Raw genomic sequence first — 19,661 nt, forward strand, 5'->3', positions numbered from 1 at the left:
GGATCAGATGTTCCTAAACTGTATGGTGCTCAGTGCAAATGTCATCCAGTTTGGTATTTTATCAGCAGAAGGTGTATGAAAAGAAGGTATTTCCCTATAGCTGTGTTAGCTAGGCCATGGGATGCTGAGGGTTAAAAGATGTTTCACTTCAAATGCTATGTCTCAGTTACGGATATAATCGGCATATCTTCCAAACTGGTTTTAAAATAACTGATGTATTTTGTTAGGGGGGGGAAAATGTATGAGTGGATTATATCCAGTTTATAATGCAATTGCAACCTGCTCTCCGGTGCCTCTTACTAATGCAATAGCAATGGGGGTTTCCCATCAGCTTTTGCAATGAATTCGCCAAGGGCAGTCTCTGAGCGTAAGAAGCGGTTATGTCTATCGGTGTCCCCCTCTCTATTCTCAGCTTAGTAGCAGTATAGATTTGGCTTTGTGCCGCTGCTATGCATAAGCTCATTTGTACAGTTTTAATTCTGGCTTCTGATTTACTATGGGATTTCTGGCTGATGCTGATTATTTCAGTTTTTAACACAGACAGTCTTCCTGATGTATTCTGTGAGCTTAGCTCTTCCTGGGTGTGAGGGGGGTGAGGGCAGCAGAAAGCTTTGGCTGCTTGCCTGGCTGGGTTGGTGAAGATGGCTCTAGCCATAACTGGTAGTGCAGGTGGCTTGGAGGTGACTGGCCGTAACCTGTCACTTTGCGCAGAGCTGCATTTCCGACACGTCCGTCACGCATAGCTGTATAATGCTCCGGGGTCATTAGGAGCATGCTTGTATAAACCTCCGTCTTTAAATTGTCAGCATTTGAAATTTCAGTAAGTAGCTTTATCTCGCTGAGGGGGTTTCTTCCCCTGTGTTCTCTTTGAGCATGTAATTTTCTTTTCTAAATAAAGTACATCTTCATCTTCCAGTTACTTTTTAATGATCTTGTTGCCACTATGTTCTCTTGATCATAGAGAAAGAGTGCTGGAGGCGAGCCACCCACTAGCATCACAGCTACTACCTGCTGTACTTTCTCTTGCATTAAAACCATTTTTCTACTCTGAACTTGAAGAGAATGAGGTGTGTTCTTTTGGTTAGCTTTTTTTGGGGTACGGTTTGGTTACTCTTTACACTATGCCATAAAGATAAGTCTGTCTGGGTTTTTTTTTGTGGTGTGTGGTAGGATTTTTTTCTTTGCTATACCTCATTTATTCTCTGGTTATTACCTGTCAACTTCATTTACCATCTGGGAGAACAAATCTATGGATGCAGAGTGAGGGTCACAGGGAGTAAAAACAGCATTGACTGTTGACTTGTCAACAAAAGGATCAAACATCCATCTGCATCTTGCAGTTGTCTGGAATGAGGATTAAATTGCAAATCATCCTAAGGCCACAGGGGAGCCTTTAGTCAGTGGGTATCAATTTGTTTGCTTATGAGACCAAAACCGTTTTGACTGTTCTTACATGTTCTCTCCACAGAACTGGAGTCTTGTTCTTTTCTTAGTACATTGTAAAAGGAACGGTGCTCAGTTAAAACCTTGTGCTTCTCTAGCCTCCTAGCATGGCCCTTCCATTAGGTTACAAGTTATTTTTTGGCATTGTGTTTGATGCATCCCTTATTGATGGCGTTTTCTGGTTGGATTTTATCTAGGCTGGCTGAGTAATTCTTCCTATACTCCTGAATCTCAGGTCTCTTATGATTGCTCATTTTTAACCTTACTTTATTTTTGGTTTTGTGAAATGTGGAAAATACTTGCAAGAGACATGTAGCTGACTTCTTTGTGCATGCCACCTGAATTTTAGTTGCAAAGTTTGCAGAGTACACAGGAGATTGTGCAAGAAGAATTGTTTGGTTGCTTAGAACTGCCAGGCAAAAAAGCTGCATCCTTGCTGCAGCCATAAAATGTTATGGCAAACATCACTGTTTCAGCTCAGTTAGGGTCACATGTTTTCAGCAGTTGTTACTTGCTGGCAATGGTCTATCTACTCACTTCTGTCCTTAGGCAGGTGAAATGTATTTGATGTGTCCTAGTGTTTACCCTCTTGTGCAACTCTGGGTTTACGCGTTAGAGGTGTGAATAAGGGTGAGGAAGGCAAAATACGAAATGGAGTATTTTACTTGTCATTTCAGGCAGATACCAGATTTTATAAATTCATCAGTAGTTTTGATGTGTTGAGGGCCTCTCTTTCTCTGCAGGAAAATGATAGTAATGATTCACTGCGAAATGTTGATGATGCATGTACGCTTGTAAGGCTCATGCATTATACCTTGGATGTTACTTGAAACTAGAAAGTCAGGTACAGGAGCAGCAAATCAGCCTCATGGATTTTTAACTCTCTTCCAGGACTCATAGTTGGGGTGATCTTGAGATATGGGACTCCCTCTACCAGCGGCCGTGACAAGCCGATCAGCTGCTCGCAGGAGGACAGGCTGTTCACAACCCTGCTGGTCAACGTCAGCGGGAAGTTCTTCGAGTACACGCTCAAAGGGGAAATAAGCCCCGGGAAGATCCATAACGTGGAGCAAAATGACATGTTGCGAAAGGTGAGGGTAGACCATTTCTTGAGCTTGGCTGAGTTTTTCTCCTTTATTTGTGCTTCCCTTCCTCCTCCTCCCCCCTCCATCCCATTTGAATGTTAGGTAGTATCAAGTGTCTGTGTTCCTGATAGTAACAGCACTTCAATGCTTAATTCAAAAGCACCTTCTGTATTATATTGCGGCTGGTGAAACTGTGCTCTGTTGCATGTATGTAGTGCTTTCCCAAAGCCCTTGATTGCTGTTTGAAGACTTAACGTATGTTTCTAATGTCTGTAGAATTCATGAAGACCAGCTGAACAAAAAAGCCCGATGCTGCCTTGTATAATACAATATAAGGAAAATGATAATTTCTTAATTAAAAGTGATTGTTTCTTAGTGTTTTTTTTTTTCCCTAGGGTTTTTTAATCTGTTTATTGTGAGGAAATAGTTACTGCTTACATCCCTATAAACCACCAAATGAGACAGTCTGGTATTGGAAGTGAAATTCATCTATCAACTATTACTCAGATGTGCTATTTAGCTTCTCATTCTATTCAGAGGCAGGAATTAACCACCTTTGTGTGTATCAAAGCTAGACTTTGAAGTATAGGATTGAGACTTTAAGGTTTGTAACCTAAAAATACTTTTCTGCTGACTGTGAAGAGAGCTTAGGTGTCTGTTTATATGTACCTGTCTGCTATAGATATCTAAAGTTAGCTGAAATGAATCCTATTCTGGGAGTGCACACTTGTGTTTGTCTTCTAACCTGTGCTTAGACAGGGGCTGAAGAAAGCCTAGTTAGTCTCACACATGTGCAGGTCTTCTGTTTGGATTTTAAATGTTTTTTGTTCCTTACTGTAGTGTAGTCTTTCATGGATATCTGGAGCTTCTACTGCAATACATGCAAGTGATGTATGATCCCAGTTCCTGAAAACCAGTCTTGTATCTGGCTTGATTGGCTTACAATAACTGTACAGTGGCTAGACTTGCAAAAAAAGTAAGCTAAAATAGCATTTCATCTGCAGATATATGAATATCATGTACCACAATAAAAGAGATCTTCTCCTGTGTCATTTCTGGTAGAACTTTTTAATTTTAAAAAGTGGACTGTGTTTGATTTGGGACTACTGCAAGAGTATCATTGGTGATGGATGTAATGCCTGGTTTTTTTTCTAGATGCTGTTTACCAAGAAGAGCTGCAGCTTTTTGCTGCTGTGTATGTATAGAGCTGGCCAGTATTTTGGAGGGTCAGCTTAGCTATTTCAACAGCCAAAAATAGTAGCTGTCAGAAAATGAAAGAGGAAAAAGACCTAACAATTTGCCTATGTCTGTCTCTAATCGAAGTTTCTTTTTCTTTAGGTAACATTTGACCCAGAAGTTTTTTTCAACATTCTGTTGCCTCCTATTATTTTTCATGCTGGTTATAGCCTGAAGAAAGTAAGTGTAATAATTTCTGAGGAGAACAGCTTTTTTTTTTTTTTTTTTTTTTTTTTTTTTTAAAAACGTGAGTCTGCTGATTTGTTCAGGAATGCAGTCTCAATTTCAAGCATGGGGTTTTTTTTATGGCAGCAAGAAAAATCTTGTTTCTTCCATAGATGGTTAGGCCATATTGTTTTAAGAGAAAAATGCATGTACTTCTTACTATAAACACATTAAACTCTATTTAGTCTTGCTGATTTGTTTTCCTTTGAACTTTGCCAGAGGTTAACCTCACTTTCATTTAAAGTAAGAGATGTCCTGCTATGTATTGTTTTTGTCCTTCTCAAATATCCAAAATGCAGTAAATTATGCTGAGAAGTGGACTCAAACCTGAATCCCAGTGGGGATGTGCCAGACCCTGAATGGCAAAAGGGCTCAGATTCTGCTCTCATTTGAAGATGCTGTGAATTGGTGCTGGTTTTTAGTTTTGCAGCTAACTTTTACATCTCTTATGAAAACATCTGTGTGGAAAGCTTCCTGTCAATAAGCTACATGTAGGATTTAGTACATGGTTCAGATTTGGTTTATTCAATTTATTGAAGTTGGACAGAATTTACATTGCAGTAATTGAAGCATTTTTCTGAAATGAAGGAGTGTTTCTGTATATTAATGCAAGTGTAGTAGTGCGCTGTATGTTTTTGAACAAGTGATATAACTTGTTTTAAATCAGTATATAAACCTCTTTTTCCTATGCAGAGACACTTTTTCAGGAATTTGGGGTCCATTTTGGCTTACGCCTTTTTAGGAACAGCAGTCTCTTGTTTTATTATTGGGTAAGTGAACTCTGTGATATCAGTTCCTTTCTATACTAAAGTTTAAGTTGATAAAGTATATGTTGAGCCTTCCAGATTGCCTCAGTTTTGTAATTTGTTTGTTTGAGGATTTTATATGTGTATCTTCCAGACAAAATGCAAATGTAACTTTTGCTGAGATTTATCCCACTTCTAAGTAATACTTGAAATGATATTGTCAAGTTTGAATCACTTGTCAAGTCCACATTACTAAAGAGTGGCATTGATTTTTTTTTTTTTTTTTTTTTTTTGATGTAATGGTGTAGTCCAAAACCAAACCTTGTTAGACTCTTACTGGAATTGACTTTAACTTGAATTGTTGACAATACTTGTAATAGAATTTTAGCTATCAGACTTTTAAAGATGTCCCTTTCAGTGCCCATATGCATGTGCACACTGTCTCTTTCTCTGCATATGTGTATATATATAGTTTTATGTATATATGTACACAATCTACTTTAAGATAGCTAGTCACACTGGTTTACTTGCATACAATCTCTTATGCTGCTAATATTAGTGTCTGGTTTATAGATATTCTGAAATACAGAAATTCTGAATTGCATAGGTGACCTTGGTTTGTTTCTCAAAGAATTTTACTAGAGAAATACTTTGAAGGCTATTCTTAGCTTGGAGCTTTTGGCCTGTGTACTGTGTTGGGGGAGGCAGTACTGAGGGGAATTTTGAGCAGTGAAATGTTCCCTTTCGTTGAAAAAGGAAACAACCTGTAGATTCTGTGTACTAGTTGTGTGAACAAATTTCATGCTTTGCTTACTAATTTTAAATTATATCTTCTGGATCATATATCACTTGACTCAGTTCATAGGAAAAAGAGGAAAATTAATTTTGAGAGCTCAGTGTTAAACTGTGGCAGTGTCCCACTGGGTTGTAGCATAACCAAGCCTGCCTGCAATATTGTTGCTTGTGCTTTTCCTTTCCCTGCCTGAAATGCACCAACTTGTTTGACCTGGACTGTTTTATCCTCTTTCTCTTCAGGAATCTCATGTATGGGGTTGTGAAACTAATGAAGCTGGTGGGTCAGCTCTCTGATAAATTCTATTATACAGACTGCCTCCTCTTTGGAGCGATAATATCTGCCACTGATCCAGGTAGCTTGCTGAATATTTTTTAATAATCTTCCAAAATAATCCTATTGCTAGGATTTTGGCTGCATAGCATGAAGACATTAATAGCACTTTATTTTCAGTTATGTTATGAAAGTATCTCTGATCCTTTTCTCTGAAATGCCTAAAAATTCTGAGTGTTGTGAAAGCTGTTCTCTGTTGGTTTGGTGCTGGACTGGTATGACGTGATGGTATGTTTGGGGAAAACTGTAACTTTCCTGTTCAAATACTTTAAATATTTTTTTTCCCCAGCAGTTTTTTTTGTTTAGTGTGCACCAATTTTAAGACTGCAAATAGATGAAATTATTACATTATCTGGATAGCAAGACTTCCTTCTTTAGCTACCTTGCTTGGATACATTACATTGGATAATTTAAGAGCAATATTTGAGGATTTTAAGCTTTTTAGGCATGGAGATTTTTTTTTTTCTCCTTCAAATGAACTTCATGTTTTACAAGTTTCGGCAGAAGAATTCTCTTCTGGCAAAGTAATATGAGCTTTTGCCAAAATAATCTAGTCATCCTTCAAAGTCCAGCAGGCTCACATAGGTGTCTCTGCTTGACAGATCAGTGTGGAGAGCTGGTGTGTGTCAGGGCCTGGGGTAGGGAGTGATGAAGTATGAAGCTTGACATTTAAAACAGCTTATTTGAGGTGCTCAGTGGTGATTTGTGTGAAAATGGGAAGTAGCTCCTGTGATTGAGCTGAGCTCTGAACAGCTGGTGGTTGCACACAATTTATGCAAAAAATCACCATGTGATTTTTGAAGCTTGTGTATGGGAACATCTTCAAGATCATGGTCTTTCGTCTCAGACTGAAGTTTCTTGAAAGGATGGTTATAAATATTTAGCAGTCTTGCCCTTTTCAGATTCTGTGCAAATGCACGCTCCTGTGGCATAGCATATGCTTTGGGGAACCCTTAGGATTATTAGCACTATTTTACAATGGCCGAAATAATAAAGCTATGTCAACAATCCATACAGCCTTTAAAAGCAGCGAGAGCTGCACAATATTTTGTTGATTATTTTATATGGAACATGTTCTACAAAAAATAACAGGGCTTTGGCAGAAGTGCTTTGTCTGCCCCATGCCCTTTGATCATGGGGGCTTTCCTATAAACACTGCAGATGGGAGGACAACAGAGCCATGTCCTAATAGAGCTGCCCTAAAACCGATGGTGGAATTGCTTACCTGTAGATAAACACAACCGGTCTGTTTCCCAGTTTAATTTTGATCCTGTACTTCAGTTCCTGGGTTTTGTTGCTTTAGGCAAACTGGAAAGTCTGCTCCATCAGCTCACACAGTTATTCTTAAAGTCAGCCAGTGTGATTTTTCTCTTTTCTTTCTGTAGTTACTGTGCTAGCAATATTTAATGAGCTGCATGCTGATGTCGATCTCTATGCCCTTCTGTTTGGGGAGAGCGTGTTGAATGATGCTGTTGCCATTGTATTATCTTCGTAAGTAACTACCTGAATTTCTACTCTGAAATTACTTAATTGCTTCTGGTGTTTGTCTAAAATAAATGTTTTTTCTAAGAAATGTTATTTTAAATTTAAATGGATTGTCTTGAACTGAATTAATAAACATTGCAAACATTTGCCAAGATCCCTCATGCATACATACATACACCAGGATGGCAAATTTGCCTTCAGTATGGGATTGTCTCTTCTGTTGCTCAGGTGTTGCTGTTATGGAATAAAACTTTTCTGATGCTGCTTCTAACTTCTCATTGTGTTACTCTCTTTCTAGATCTATAGTTGCCTACCAGCCAACAGGTGAAAATACCCATGCTTTTGATGCAGCAGCATTTTTCAAGTCTGTTGGTGTTTTCCTGGGAATATTCAGTGGTTCTTTCATGATGGGAGCAGTGACGGGGGTTGTGACAGCTCTGATATCCTTTTTCATGTTTAGGTCTTCCAGACTAGATGCCACATTCAGGTATTAACAGGGCTTTCCTGTTTCCAACTATAGCAAAATTGACTCCTGCTTGTTTTAATCTGAGTGTGAAGATGTGATCAGTATTCATGCAACCTTTGTCTGTAGAAAGGCATTATAGGTACCCACAGAAGTCAGCTTTTTCCAATATAACTGTGGCCACACTAGAAGTTTTAGTGGTGATGCTGCACACTGGAAGCCAAGGGGAGGCCCTAAATGGGCATGTCCTAATGTTCAGTTTCTTCTTAGGAAATTAAAAAAATAATTTTTAGGCTTGAAAGACATCTTGTATGATAACTGGTATTTGATTCTGTCTTCAGTAAAATCATTAATGGCTGTTTCTGACCCCACAGGGTTCTTTGAGTCTTACATTTAAACTTTCTGCTGGAAATCTGATGTAATCTGTCTTGGACAAGATTGTATCTCTACTAGAGTTAACATTATAACATGATGTACTTTGCATGATCTGTCCTGTTCTCCTGAAGCTTACTGCTGCTATTTGATTAGAGCTCTGAGGCGCTCAGCAAGCGATTTATGTGGGTTTTAGGCTCAGGCAGTAAATATTAAGCCTGACTTGCTCCAGAAAGCATGATGCTTCTTCAGGAAAAAATTAAAATTCTTTGCTTTCAGACTGGCTAGTCTAACCATATTTGTACGTATCCCAGATTGCTTTGATCTGCCTAGACTTATGAACAGTGACCTAAAAGGGGAAAAATGTGATATTGTGTACAATAATCATGAATGTGTGACTCTTCATCTTAAGCAATAATGACTCAACTGTATCTTATTATATACACATTGTGCAGATTTGTCTGATGTGTCTGCATAGTGGAAAACCTTCAGGTATAAGGGGGAAGATGTTCTGTTGATGCTTTAATGTTCCATCTTCTAGTTCCACTGACCTGCAATCAGTGTGACCCAGAACCATGATTCTTCATCTGGCTTTTAGGCTACTGGCCATCCATAGATCTAGCTGCTCAAATGCTGTTGCTGTGTTTTTTGGCTTGCTGGCTGGCTACTAATTACAGCTGAAATGCATTCGGATCCATTTTGTAAAATCATTCTTCTGAAGCAGCAATCGGTTCTTACTGTTTCTAATGTTTATGCTCAGGAGGGCGATATGAGGCTGGGAGCGGCGAGGCTGTTCAGAAGACAGCCTCTGTAGTGGTTTTTTTTCTGTGTGTGTGTGGTTGTTGTTGTTTTGGGTTTTGGTTGTTTTTTTTTTCTTTAAAGAAAACAACAAAACAAAAAATCCTTAAATCATTGCTCAATTACACAACTTTATTTTCTTTTGGAAAAATACTTGATGTCATGCAATAATGTAGAAGTAAACTGTAAATTTGCATTTTATTCTTCATAGCTGATTAGAACCCATAACTTAAGTCATGAGTGAAGTTAGTAGTTTGTTATTCCTGTAGCTGTGAAGTACCTATAACTGTACCTCTCTCTGAGTGAGGGGTTTCATGCAGTCATGCATTGTCCTTTGGAAACAGACAGAACACTTAGTTTCCAAATATGATGCAGATAATATACAAGGACTTGTTCTGGCTTTCAGCAAGCTGTCTTGACCTCACTATCTGTGGTTATTTTTATAATAGTTAAGGTATTGTACCACTTTGTATTTTCTTTCTAAATTGCAGAATCTGCCTCGTTGAAATGAAGTGAAGTAGAAGGCCGTGTCTAAGGAATAAAGAAAGTTAAGAAAACAGAAATAATAATTTAATTTGAATTAACACTTCAGTTTGGTCAATTATATTGAAATAACAGAATGGTTTTTTTTTTTCCTTAACTTTCTTTCACCTTCATCTTCCTCCAAAAAGATGAACATAGGTTTTCATTTCAGATTTAATGAAATGTTTTGGTATGGTTACTCATAACAGCAAGGGGAATAAAGAATTTGATTCACAAAGCTGCCAGAATAGACTGGAAATGAGGAACTGGTTCTGACATGGGTCCTTGCCTAATTTCAGGGGAACAAGGTTCAACCCTCTCCCATCGAGTGACTGTGGCTGTCCAGTTTCCTAAGCATCCACAAATGCTTTTTGAGCCAGGCACTGGGATAAACTTGCGGTGGGATTATTTAAGCACTCTGTGGGAAGATGTGTTCTAATTGTTGCTACAGTGGATGTTGCTGCTTCAGAAGCATGATCTTAGAAAATAGGTCAGTTGACGGAGAGGAGGAGTTCAGCTGAGTTTAACAGTACATCCTCAAAAGTTTTAGAGAGATGGTCTACATGGAGAAGTGACTGTTTGGAGAATTAACAGCTGTTTAAAAAACTGCTGGGTTTTATATTTGGTGTAATGCCAACTGTCATGGAAAATAGTATTTTTTTTTTTTATGATGGTTTGGGCTTTTGTTTTGAGGGCAAAGTAGGTTTGCAGTTGAAAGTGTGGCTGGAGTATGGGTTTCAGAGCCCTTGCCCTTCTCCAAATTAGCAGAGAATGCCAACAAGAAGTAGGTGTGAGTGGGGAGCAGGTGGCTGGCCTCAGGATTGCTTCATCCTAACCAGGCTCCCATTGAAATGCTGCCAGCTGTTAGCCTCTGGTGTTAATCACTTGTGTCTTGTTGTGAATGCCCTGTTCTGTGATAAAGCCCACAGGAGACTGTTTCATCTGAGTCTCTGGGCTACCTGACTGGTGCTTGCAGGAGGCAGCAGAGTGCTGTGAGCCCCAGACCTCTCAGGACCTGTGAATTTCCTATGAAAAGCAGTGCTGCTCATTGCTTTTAACATCTCTATCCCATATTGAGCCATGACTCCCCAAGCAGCTGTGCTGCCATTAGCTTTAGGTTGTGTAGTGCTGCAGAGAGCCCAGGATGCAGCTGTGTTACACATGGAGAGCAATGGTGGATGATGGTGCAGCCTTGATGTGTCCACTGAGTTACCAATTGCCTTCATATGAGCAGGAGAGAGTGCTACCACTTACTGTTTCAAGTATCCTGGCTATGCTCTTGCTGTCCTCCCACTTGGATTTCCAAGAAGATTGTACTAGTTGTCAGCTTTCAAAAAGATGAGGGATCTCTCTTCCACCCCTGTTAGCATATGGTTTCTTTCTGTGTCCTCTAGTAGAGTTGTGCATAGCTGTCTGCACCTTGGGTACAGTGAGCTGTTCAGTGTTTACCTGTTGCCAGAGTAATGATGAAGGGGGAAAAAAAACCCCAACCCAAAATTTTATAAATGTGTGAACAACTCTTTTGTAGTATGTGAAGAGCTATATTTAACACTACTGAAATCTGTTCCACTTCTACAGTAGCTGTATGAACTGTAATTCAGTGTGTGTTTGACATTCCTCAAGTTTTCTTCTCCTCTGGAAGATGAACTTGCTTTTTCTTCCCATTGAAAGACTAAGCTGCTCTGACTGAGTTGGCTTTTACTCTAAAACACATCAACATAAGGAGAGGAAATATATTTTGTTGTAGGCAGGATTTCTGTTTTGCCTCAGAAGTACAGAAGTAGCCATGCTTGCTGAAAAAGACTTGTCAACAAATCAGAGCAGAAAAATTCTGCTCAATCTACTTCATCTTAGGGTTGCTGTAGTCAAGAACAGCCCAGTGAATTAAATGCTTCTGAATGTATTTTATGCTTTATTTGAAGATGGAAAGGGATCTTTATTGGCTTGAGTGTGGAGGGGACCAAACCCAAATCAAACAAAAAAAACCCCAAAACCCAAGACACACAGTCTAAAAGGAACACCAGATATATATCCCTTCCCTGCTGGCATTTTGCAGGGAAACATGGCATAGGGTAAGATGTTACCTCAAAGAAGTGGAGCCACAGTTAGGCCATGGATGTGCAGCAAAAATATCCAAAACTGACTGTTGCGAGGGGAGACCTTGATTCTGAATTTTGTGTTGATGTGATGGAATGGATGTTTTTCAGCACTGCAAGTGTTTTGTTTTATAACTAGCATTGGTCGTTAGCAAATAAAAGTGTTTTTTATAAATACTGGGTACAGACAAGCCAAAGGATTTATTTTTGATCCCTTAACAAATGACTGAACGTGACAAAGTTTACCAAGTTGCACTGCTTCCCCCTGCTGGAAACGGCTCTCTTCTTCTTGATGTCCTGGAGCACTTTCTTGCTTGCAGAAGCTTGTGGATTTACTGGTGAGTTGTTGGGATTCAAGTACACGGAGACAGAAGTCCTGTCTGTCTTAGCAGCCATTTTTTCCACTTTCTCATTGGAACTTACCTATGAGAAACATGATGTTGGTACTTAAAGCTTTTTTTACATTCTGTACAATGTCATTGAAGGTGCAGCTCACTGTAACAAAGGCTTTTAAGAGCAACGGTGTGGTTCAGACACCACCTCCCCAACCTGGAATCTAACTGACTTGAAAATAAGGTTCATAAAATCTCAAGGTTAAGGATGATATATAAATTTAATAGAACTCAGGAAGGGAAAACGTGTTGAACTCGCACAGTAAACAGGCTGATTTTTACATGTAATTCTCTTCACAGGTGTGGTGGCTGTCCTCTTCTGTGGAATTACCCAGGCGCATTATACATACAATAACTTGTCAGTTGAATCAAGAAGTCGCACTAAGCAGGCAAGACTGTCTTTCACCTTTTATACAGTATATTGCTGTAGCAGTCCATGTACTATTGTTACTGAAAAGCGTCTTTATTGCTTGGCCTTTAACATTTGACTGTTTTCTCCCTAGCTCTTTGAGGTATTGCACTTCCTGGCTGAGAACTTCATATTTTCTTATATGGGTTTGGCACTGTTTACTTTCCAGAAACACATATTCAGCCCAGTTTTCATCATTGGAGCTTTTGTATCCTTTTTTTGCTTTGTGTGAGGTTTCTCTATTATCTTATGTGCCTGAAAACTTGTGGTGTCTGTTGGCTTTACCAAACAGAGGATGGTGGCTGACCTGAGTTTCCCTGATGTCTTGCAGGCACAATAATTTTGAGAACAATCTTTGGTTACCCCTTACGTCAAAGCCCTAAGGCCTCTGTGCCACACAGGTTTTGGCTCTGTAGCTGAGCAAGTGCTAGAAGTCATATGATTTCAATAGATAAATAAATGAATATGCTTTACTGTGTGACTTGGCTATTGACAGCCAGCAGTGATTGTGTTGCTCTTGTAATTGAACTTTGGAGGCCTAGAAAAGGATTAACTTTTCTCTTTGCTTCCAATGGTCCCTTGAAGAAAGCAAACAAACTTCCAAGTAAATAAAGAGGGTTGTGGGTGACCAGATTATCTTTGGAGCATGGCTCAAAGGTAGAGGTCAGGATCTCAGGTGATGGGAGGAGGAAGGAACTGAGCTGTAGTGCAGACCATGACATGAAGGGTACGCACTGCTGAAAGGTGCTGGTGTTGGAGGTGGGTATCCAGTTCCCATAGTCCCTGGCTGACTTGGTACCTGGCTCTCCAATTCCCCAGAAATGAACACTTCCTAGTAGTCACGCTCACGTAAACTAGGATTCTTCTCTGGACCCTGCCCCTGTTGAAATGACTTATGTAACTATTTTTTCACTATATTCCTGGCTGCTTCAAAATTCAGAGCAATTAAGTGTGCATAAAGCAATGGGAACTAGTCTTCCAGTCTTTATTTCTATCTGCCTGCTGCAGGCATAGGACTAGCAGCAATGGAGATAAAACCCAGTGAAAGAACATATAAAGATGGCCTAATCTGGAATGTACTTCTTTTCTCTCCTCCTTTCTACTATTTTTTCTCATCTCTGTACTGCTTCTAGGGATTTATCTCATTTGTCTTTTATTTTCCTTTAGCCATTTCCTTTTTCTGAAACAGTAATAGATTTTCCCCTGTGTCTCCTCACGTCCTTTCTTCTGACCTAAAAAATGCTCCAGAGCCCTGCAGCCATTGGATAAAGACATGAAGAGAATAGTTGCATCTGGTATATTAAGCATTGTAATTTTTCACCTTTGCTGTGGCCTTCCATCCTCTCTCAGGTTACGCTATCTGTCTTGGGTTTGTTTTAAGTATTTATTTTGTTCCTTTCTCTTTCTACCCACCTACCTTTTATTACATTTTCCACATCTTTCTACCACTGCACTTAACCTCTGTTGCCTCTTAAGTGTTTTTCTGCCTTTGTGAGGAGGGCAGCTAGTACTAGCACCCACATTTTGCCTCAACAGCTACTGTCCCCATTGAGTTAACACCTTGTGGGGGTGAAATGCAGAGGCATCACTAGCTGCTGAAAGAGAAAGTTGGACTGCAAAGGCAGAGCTAAAGCCTCAGCATCATTGACAAAATCCTAGCCATTATTCCTACATACATTGGTTATGATGGCTTCCGATGTCTGATTTCTGCAGTCTTCAAAAGGACTGCTATAAAAGTTGTTTGCAATAATTACATGAAGCTTTTTGTACAAAGTAATAATCAAAATCTTATTTTCCTAGAGATATAATTTCCTGCAGACACTATTGCTTTACTTTAGCTACGGCAACAACCCAGTGGTGTAGAGAGCTCTTATATGGTTTTATTTTTTTTTCCATAAGAGAGCTGTTTCATTCTTCTAATGTTGTTATCCCAGCAGCAAATGATCAGTGTTTGGTGGGCTTCTAGTTGTGTTGGTGTTTTATAGGTTTTCAGTACATCACTCTAGTTTGTCCAAAAGTGTTACCTAGATGGTGGAGGGTGTATTTAGCTTTCTGCTTCTTCACTGGAACCACTGGATGTTTTATACCACGGTAAGGGAGGGAAGGAGCTTACCACCTACTGTCATGAATTTCTGCAATACTCTCTTACTACTCTTCTTGAACTTTGTTCTAGTGCCAACAAGTGCTTTTTGGATTTATCATCTTAGTAACTCTGGACTCTTAAGTGTGCTTGCCAGCCAGTAGGAGATTTTGCCTCTGCAGGTGCTGTAAGGGAGTGGCCACTTGCTGGTCTTATGTTGGTTTTCCTTCTGTACATGGGACTGTGTTTCTGTTGGTGTGAAACACATAATCAAATGGTGATAGTGATAGTTGTTTAAAGTGTGAATTTTTTAAGTAAAGTGTTCACTTGTACAACTGGTAATTTTAATACTAGGTATAATTGCACTATGCATTAAAAAGCTAGGTTATATTAGTTAACTTGCATTCTGTGCAATGAGTTCTGTATGCACATAATAGATGAAAGTCTGTTTTATGTAGACAGAGATAACCAGAACACTGGATATCATGATGTAAGCCTCTCACTAAAACAGAAGCTTCATGTTAGAGCCAGGTACCCAAGAGTGCATACCTCAGGAAAGTGAAATCCTTAACCCTCAGCTGTGAACAGATTGCAATCTTTTTGGGCAGAGCTGCACACATCTACCCTCTCTCATTCCTGTTGAATCTGGGCAGAAGGCATAAGATCAGCTGGAACTTTCAGCACATGATGATGTTTTCAGGTAAAAGCAAAAATGTTTGGTAAAGCAAAAAATCTTACTTTTAATGCATAAGCAATTTATAGTACTACCTTTGCTTTTATAATCCACATCCATGCATCCTGAATAGAAGACTTAATGGTTGTTGCAGTGTGCTATCACTTATCTTTCAACCTTTACAGAAAGTGTGTCACATCTGGGAAGAGTGACATCTTGAAATGCCAGCTGCTGGCAGCAAGCAGTCACTTCATGTTGGGAATAGAGTATTTTCATTTGAAGTGCATCTGAAGGGGATAGGGGAATTGGGATGTATCTCTTCCAGAAGGTTATTTCTAGCTGAGATGATGTACACACTGTGCAGAAACAGGTATCTGCTGAGAAAATTGAGGTGTATTTATGGGTGCCCTCTCCCACTTAGTTGAAGAAAGCAAGGTATTTGACTTAAAATCCCTTATGATTTCTGTCACACAGACAACTGTTTAAGTTTGTCATTTAAAGCAAATTATGGAGTCTGTGTCTAAACACGTGCACCCTCAAGAAGTGCTGGGGATGCCTGTGTACACAAGAGGGTGTAAAGAAGAGGGAGCCAGGCTATTTCCAGTAGTGCTCAGTGACAGGACCAGAGGCAGTGGGCACAAACTGAAACACAGGAGGTTCCCTCTGAACATCAGGAAACACTATTTACTGTGTCCAAGCACTGGCACAGGTTGCCCAGAAACGTTGTGGGATCTCCGTCCTTGGAGATATTCAAAGGCCATCTGGATGTGGTCCTAGGCACCCTACTCCAGGTGACCCTGCTTCAGCAGGGGGGTTGGACCAGATGACCTCTAGAAGTCCCTTCCAACCTCAACCATTCTGTGATTCCCCTGCTTAAGTCTGCAGATGGCCAAATGCCATGTCCTTGCTAGTGGAGTTTCATAAATGGGGGTGGGGGAGAATATAGTCAGCCTGTGAACATGTTATTAACTAGAATATTTTTCCAGCTGATAACAACTTCATATAAAGGACTCATGCTTCAGTTATGGAATCAACTGGAAAAGTGTGCATTTTCATTTTGATTCAGGGAGCTGCTTGATTTCCATAGTATGTTTTGCTGTTGTCTGCAACTTGTTTGTTTCTGCATTTCTTTCCTGTTAGTTTCTGGAAATATTTACACCTTTTCTTAGCACTTGTGGATTCTATAAGTTACAGAAAACTACCAGGGCAAATTATGTTCTAAATCATCCCAGGGTATAATTTATCAGGGAAACTGAGGGAATTAAAACTTGCTGGAGTCCAGTGCTTTCTGCCTGTCACTTTGTGCCTGTGTGGCAGGGAGGGAGCAAGGAAAGATGCTGCGTTATAAATAGGCGCAGTTGCACTTCTGAAGCTCCGCTATTTCATTTTTTCGCATAGGTCTCAGGGGAGCCATGGCATTTGCTCTGGCTATACGAGATACTGCTACCTACTCACATCAAATGATGTTCTCAACAACTCTTCTCATCGTCTTTTTCACTGTGTGGATTGTTGGTGGAGGTACAACTCCCATGCTGTCATGGCTGAACATCAGGTCAGTATGCAACTGCATGCTGGGGAAACTTCACTTTTCAGGTGGCAGCTGTGCTAATTTTGGCATAGTCCTACAGAACTTGTTTGGTGCTTGCTAGAGTTGTTCTAGGTATTTAGAACATTGTTTTTTACAGAGGAAAGTGCTAGTGCAGGTTGGTGAAGAAAATGTACTGATGCTGCTGGGATTCAGCCTAAAGCTCTCTGATGCTCTGCAAGTAGGTATCTAGGTCCTTGTCAGCCCAGTAGGATAGGGAATAGCGTTGCCAATACAGCAGCCCCTATATTGAAAAGAAAGAATCTATCTAGTCTCATATAAACTTTTCTTCCTATTGTACTAAGGCATTTCCCTGTTGTCTGGCTCTTGGTAATGGCCCTGTTACGTTTTTTAAGTTAAATGGATTCTTTAGTGGGTGGTGCTAAACTGAATGCACTTTAAACATCTATCCAAACAAACCTGATGTTATCTAAACAACTGGGATAAATGGGATCCTGCTAGTCTTCCAGGTGTGTTTCCTCCTGTTTTGAGAAGACCTGTGAAAATGGTGAGTAGTGTGATTATAGATGTTTGCCTGTAAATCCTGGCCAATACTTAATGCTTTTGGGCTGCGAGTACATTCATGTTTGAGGATACTTGAGAATTGTGAATCAATCATTGTTGAAGACCACGTATGTTGTTGTTCTGTGAAAGTTTTGGCAGTTGGGGGGGCAAAGGTAGAGTTCAATTAAAACAATGCACGCTGTACAAACCCTTCAGTGTGTTTTTCATATGTTAATTATTTGTGCTCTTTGGCACTTGAAAGCCTGCTTTGTCTTGCTTTCTAACTGTGCTAATCAGAATTTGTATCCTATTGTCTTGTGATAGGATAGGAAAAAACAATCTTAGGTAAAACCAGTTTCAGTCTTTGGAAGAACTGATCATTCTTAGGGACTGGTGCTACTTTTGGAAAACTTAAGTGAACTGTTTGTGGCAATAGGTAGCAGGTGCTTTCTAGGTTGGCAAAAAAAAAAAAAGGGTAGGATTCTCAGAAATGCTTGTGAACTCTTCTCATTGAAGGTAGCGTGCTTCCAGCCGGAGACCAGCATTTCAGCAGTCATTTACAGTATCATAGCTCTAACAGCAAACATTGGGAAATCACAGTTTCCTTGTTTTGGTGCCAAATGAATCCATTTCTGCCCTTTAAAACTGTCTTTAAATGCAAGTTCCAGATGTTTGTCTAGCACACCAGAATGAAGCATCAGTTCCATGTAGTCAGGCTCTCTGAAGGTCATGTCACTAGCAACAGGTAATGCAACACCTGGTGTAAAGTCAACAACGGAACAAATTCCAGTGCAGTTGTGTCATTAATGATCATGAGATACCACATCCAAACAATATTTCTAAGCCCAGCCTGACTGGTTTCTGTACCCAGGTGAGAGCTGTGTAACAACCTTAAAAAGGTACCTGGAAAATAGTTGTGAAGTAGCAGCTTTTTTGGTCGTCGTCTCCCCCGCTGCACATCGAGCCTAGGAAGCAGTTTATGGAAGCATTCAAGAATATGCACTTATTCCTTTAGCAGGACTAATCCGGTTCAGTAGTGAGACTCCACGAGCCTGGCTGATGAATTGCTCCTGAAGGGAGAAAGGGCTAACACCGTATCTATACCAGGCTTGCCTTTTGGGTAGGCTATACTTGCAAAAATCATTCATGTGGCCAACAAGGCAGAACAGCTGGAAAGGTTATGATACCATTCCTAAAGTAACTGCCAAAAGGCAGTTAGCTGAACCATAGTTTTGAGTGTTTAGCTGTAGTTTTTGGGGAGATTTACTCACTCTTACTAGTAAGCAGTAATTTTAACTGTCATTTGTGTGGCATGGTTGACAGAAGATAAAGGGTTAACTTCCCTGTTAAGTGAAGGGTATCATATAAACAAGGAGGTCTGCCTACAGCTGCCTTGATAGGCACTGCTCTATTGATGATAGGATCGTTTAGGCTGGAAAACACCTTTAACCTAACACTGCCATGTCCACCACTAAACCATGTCCCTAAGCACTGCGTCTACATGTCTCTTAAATACCTCCAGGGATGGTGACTCCACCATTTCCCTGGGCAGCCTGTTCCAATGCCTGACAACCCTCTCAGGAAAGACATTTTTCGTAATATCCAACCTAAACCTCCCCTGCCACAACTTGAGGCCATTACCTCTTGTCCTACCTCCAGCCACCTGACGGAAGAGACCAGCGCCCACCTCGCCACAACCCCCTTTCAGGCAGTTGTAGAGAGCGATAAGGTCTCCCCTCAGCCTCCTCTTCTCCGGACCAAACAGCCCCAGTTCCCTCAGCTGCTCCTCATAAGACTTGTGCTCCAGGCCCCTCACCAGCTCGGTTGCCCTTCTCTGGACACGCTCCAGCACCTCCATGTCTTTCCTGCAGTGAGGGGCCCAAAACTGAACACAGGACTCGAGGTGCGGCCTCACCAGTGCCCAGTACAGGGGGACGATCACCTCCCTGCTCCTGCTGGCCACGCTATTTCTGATACAGGCCAGGATGCCGTTGGCCTTCTTGGCCACCTGGGCACACTGCTGGCTCATATTCAGCCGCTGTCAACCAGCACCCCCAGGTCTTTCTCCGCTGGGCAGCTTTCCAGCCCCTCTTCCCCAAGCCGGTAGCGCTGTGTGGGGTTGTTGTGACCCAAGTGCAGGACCCGGCACTTGGCCTTGTTGAACCTCATACAATTGGCCTCGGCCCATCGATCCAGCCTGTCCAGATCCCTCTGTAGAGCCTTCCTGCCCTCGAGCAGATCAACCCTCCCTCCCAACTTGGTGTCATCTGCAACGACAGACGGTGATGATGGAGGCTGCACTTCGAGATCTCATGAAATCAGAATTGTGCCAGGAGGTGGCAGCCGTCTGCAGCTGATGGAGAATTCGAAATTGTGCTGGTAAAGTACCCTCTGTGAAAGAGCACTTTCTGCTGGAAAGAA

The 19,661-nt window shown here is 40.7% G+C and overlaps 1 protein-coding gene across 4 annotated transcripts in view; it reads left to right on the forward strand.

The window, feature by feature from the left end:
• SLC9A7 (solute carrier family 9 member A7) overlaps window positions 1–19,661 on the forward strand; it is an 87,900-nt gene that overhangs the window by 34,665 nt on the left and 33,574 nt on the right. For all 4 annotated transcript variants that reach the window (XR_011322073.1, XR_011322074.1, XM_069769958.1 and 1 more), the window contains exons 2-12: window positions 2,335–2,534; window positions 3,867–3,944; window positions 4,683–4,759; window positions 5,771–5,883; window positions 7,247–7,352; window positions 7,645–7,791; window positions 11,835–11,935; window positions 12,290–12,378; window positions 12,493–12,606; window positions 15,067–15,178; window positions 16,550–16,703. Coding sequence is in view for 2 of the 4 variants with exons in the window: in XM_069769958.1 (XP_069626059.1) it covers window positions 2,335–2,534; window positions 3,867–3,944; window positions 4,683–4,759; window positions 5,771–5,883; window positions 7,247–7,352; window positions 7,645–7,791; window positions 11,835–11,935; window positions 12,290–12,378; window positions 12,493–12,606; window positions 15,067–15,178; window positions 16,550–16,703 (1,291 nt within the window). In the remaining 2 variants the exon portion in view is untranslated. The remainder of the gene's footprint in view (window positions 1–2,334; window positions 2,535–3,866; window positions 3,945–4,682; window positions 4,760–5,770; window positions 5,884–7,246; window positions 7,353–7,644; window positions 7,792–11,834; window positions 11,936–12,289; window positions 12,379–12,492; window positions 12,607–15,066; window positions 15,179–16,549; window positions 16,704–19,661) is intronic.

Source organism: Haliaeetus albicilla, chromosome 25, assembly GCF_947461875.1.
Source record: "Haliaeetus albicilla chromosome 25, bHalAlb1.1, whole genome shotgun sequence".
Classification (NCBI taxonomy): domain Eukaryota; kingdom Metazoa; phylum Chordata; class Aves; order Accipitriformes; family Accipitridae; genus Haliaeetus; species Haliaeetus albicilla.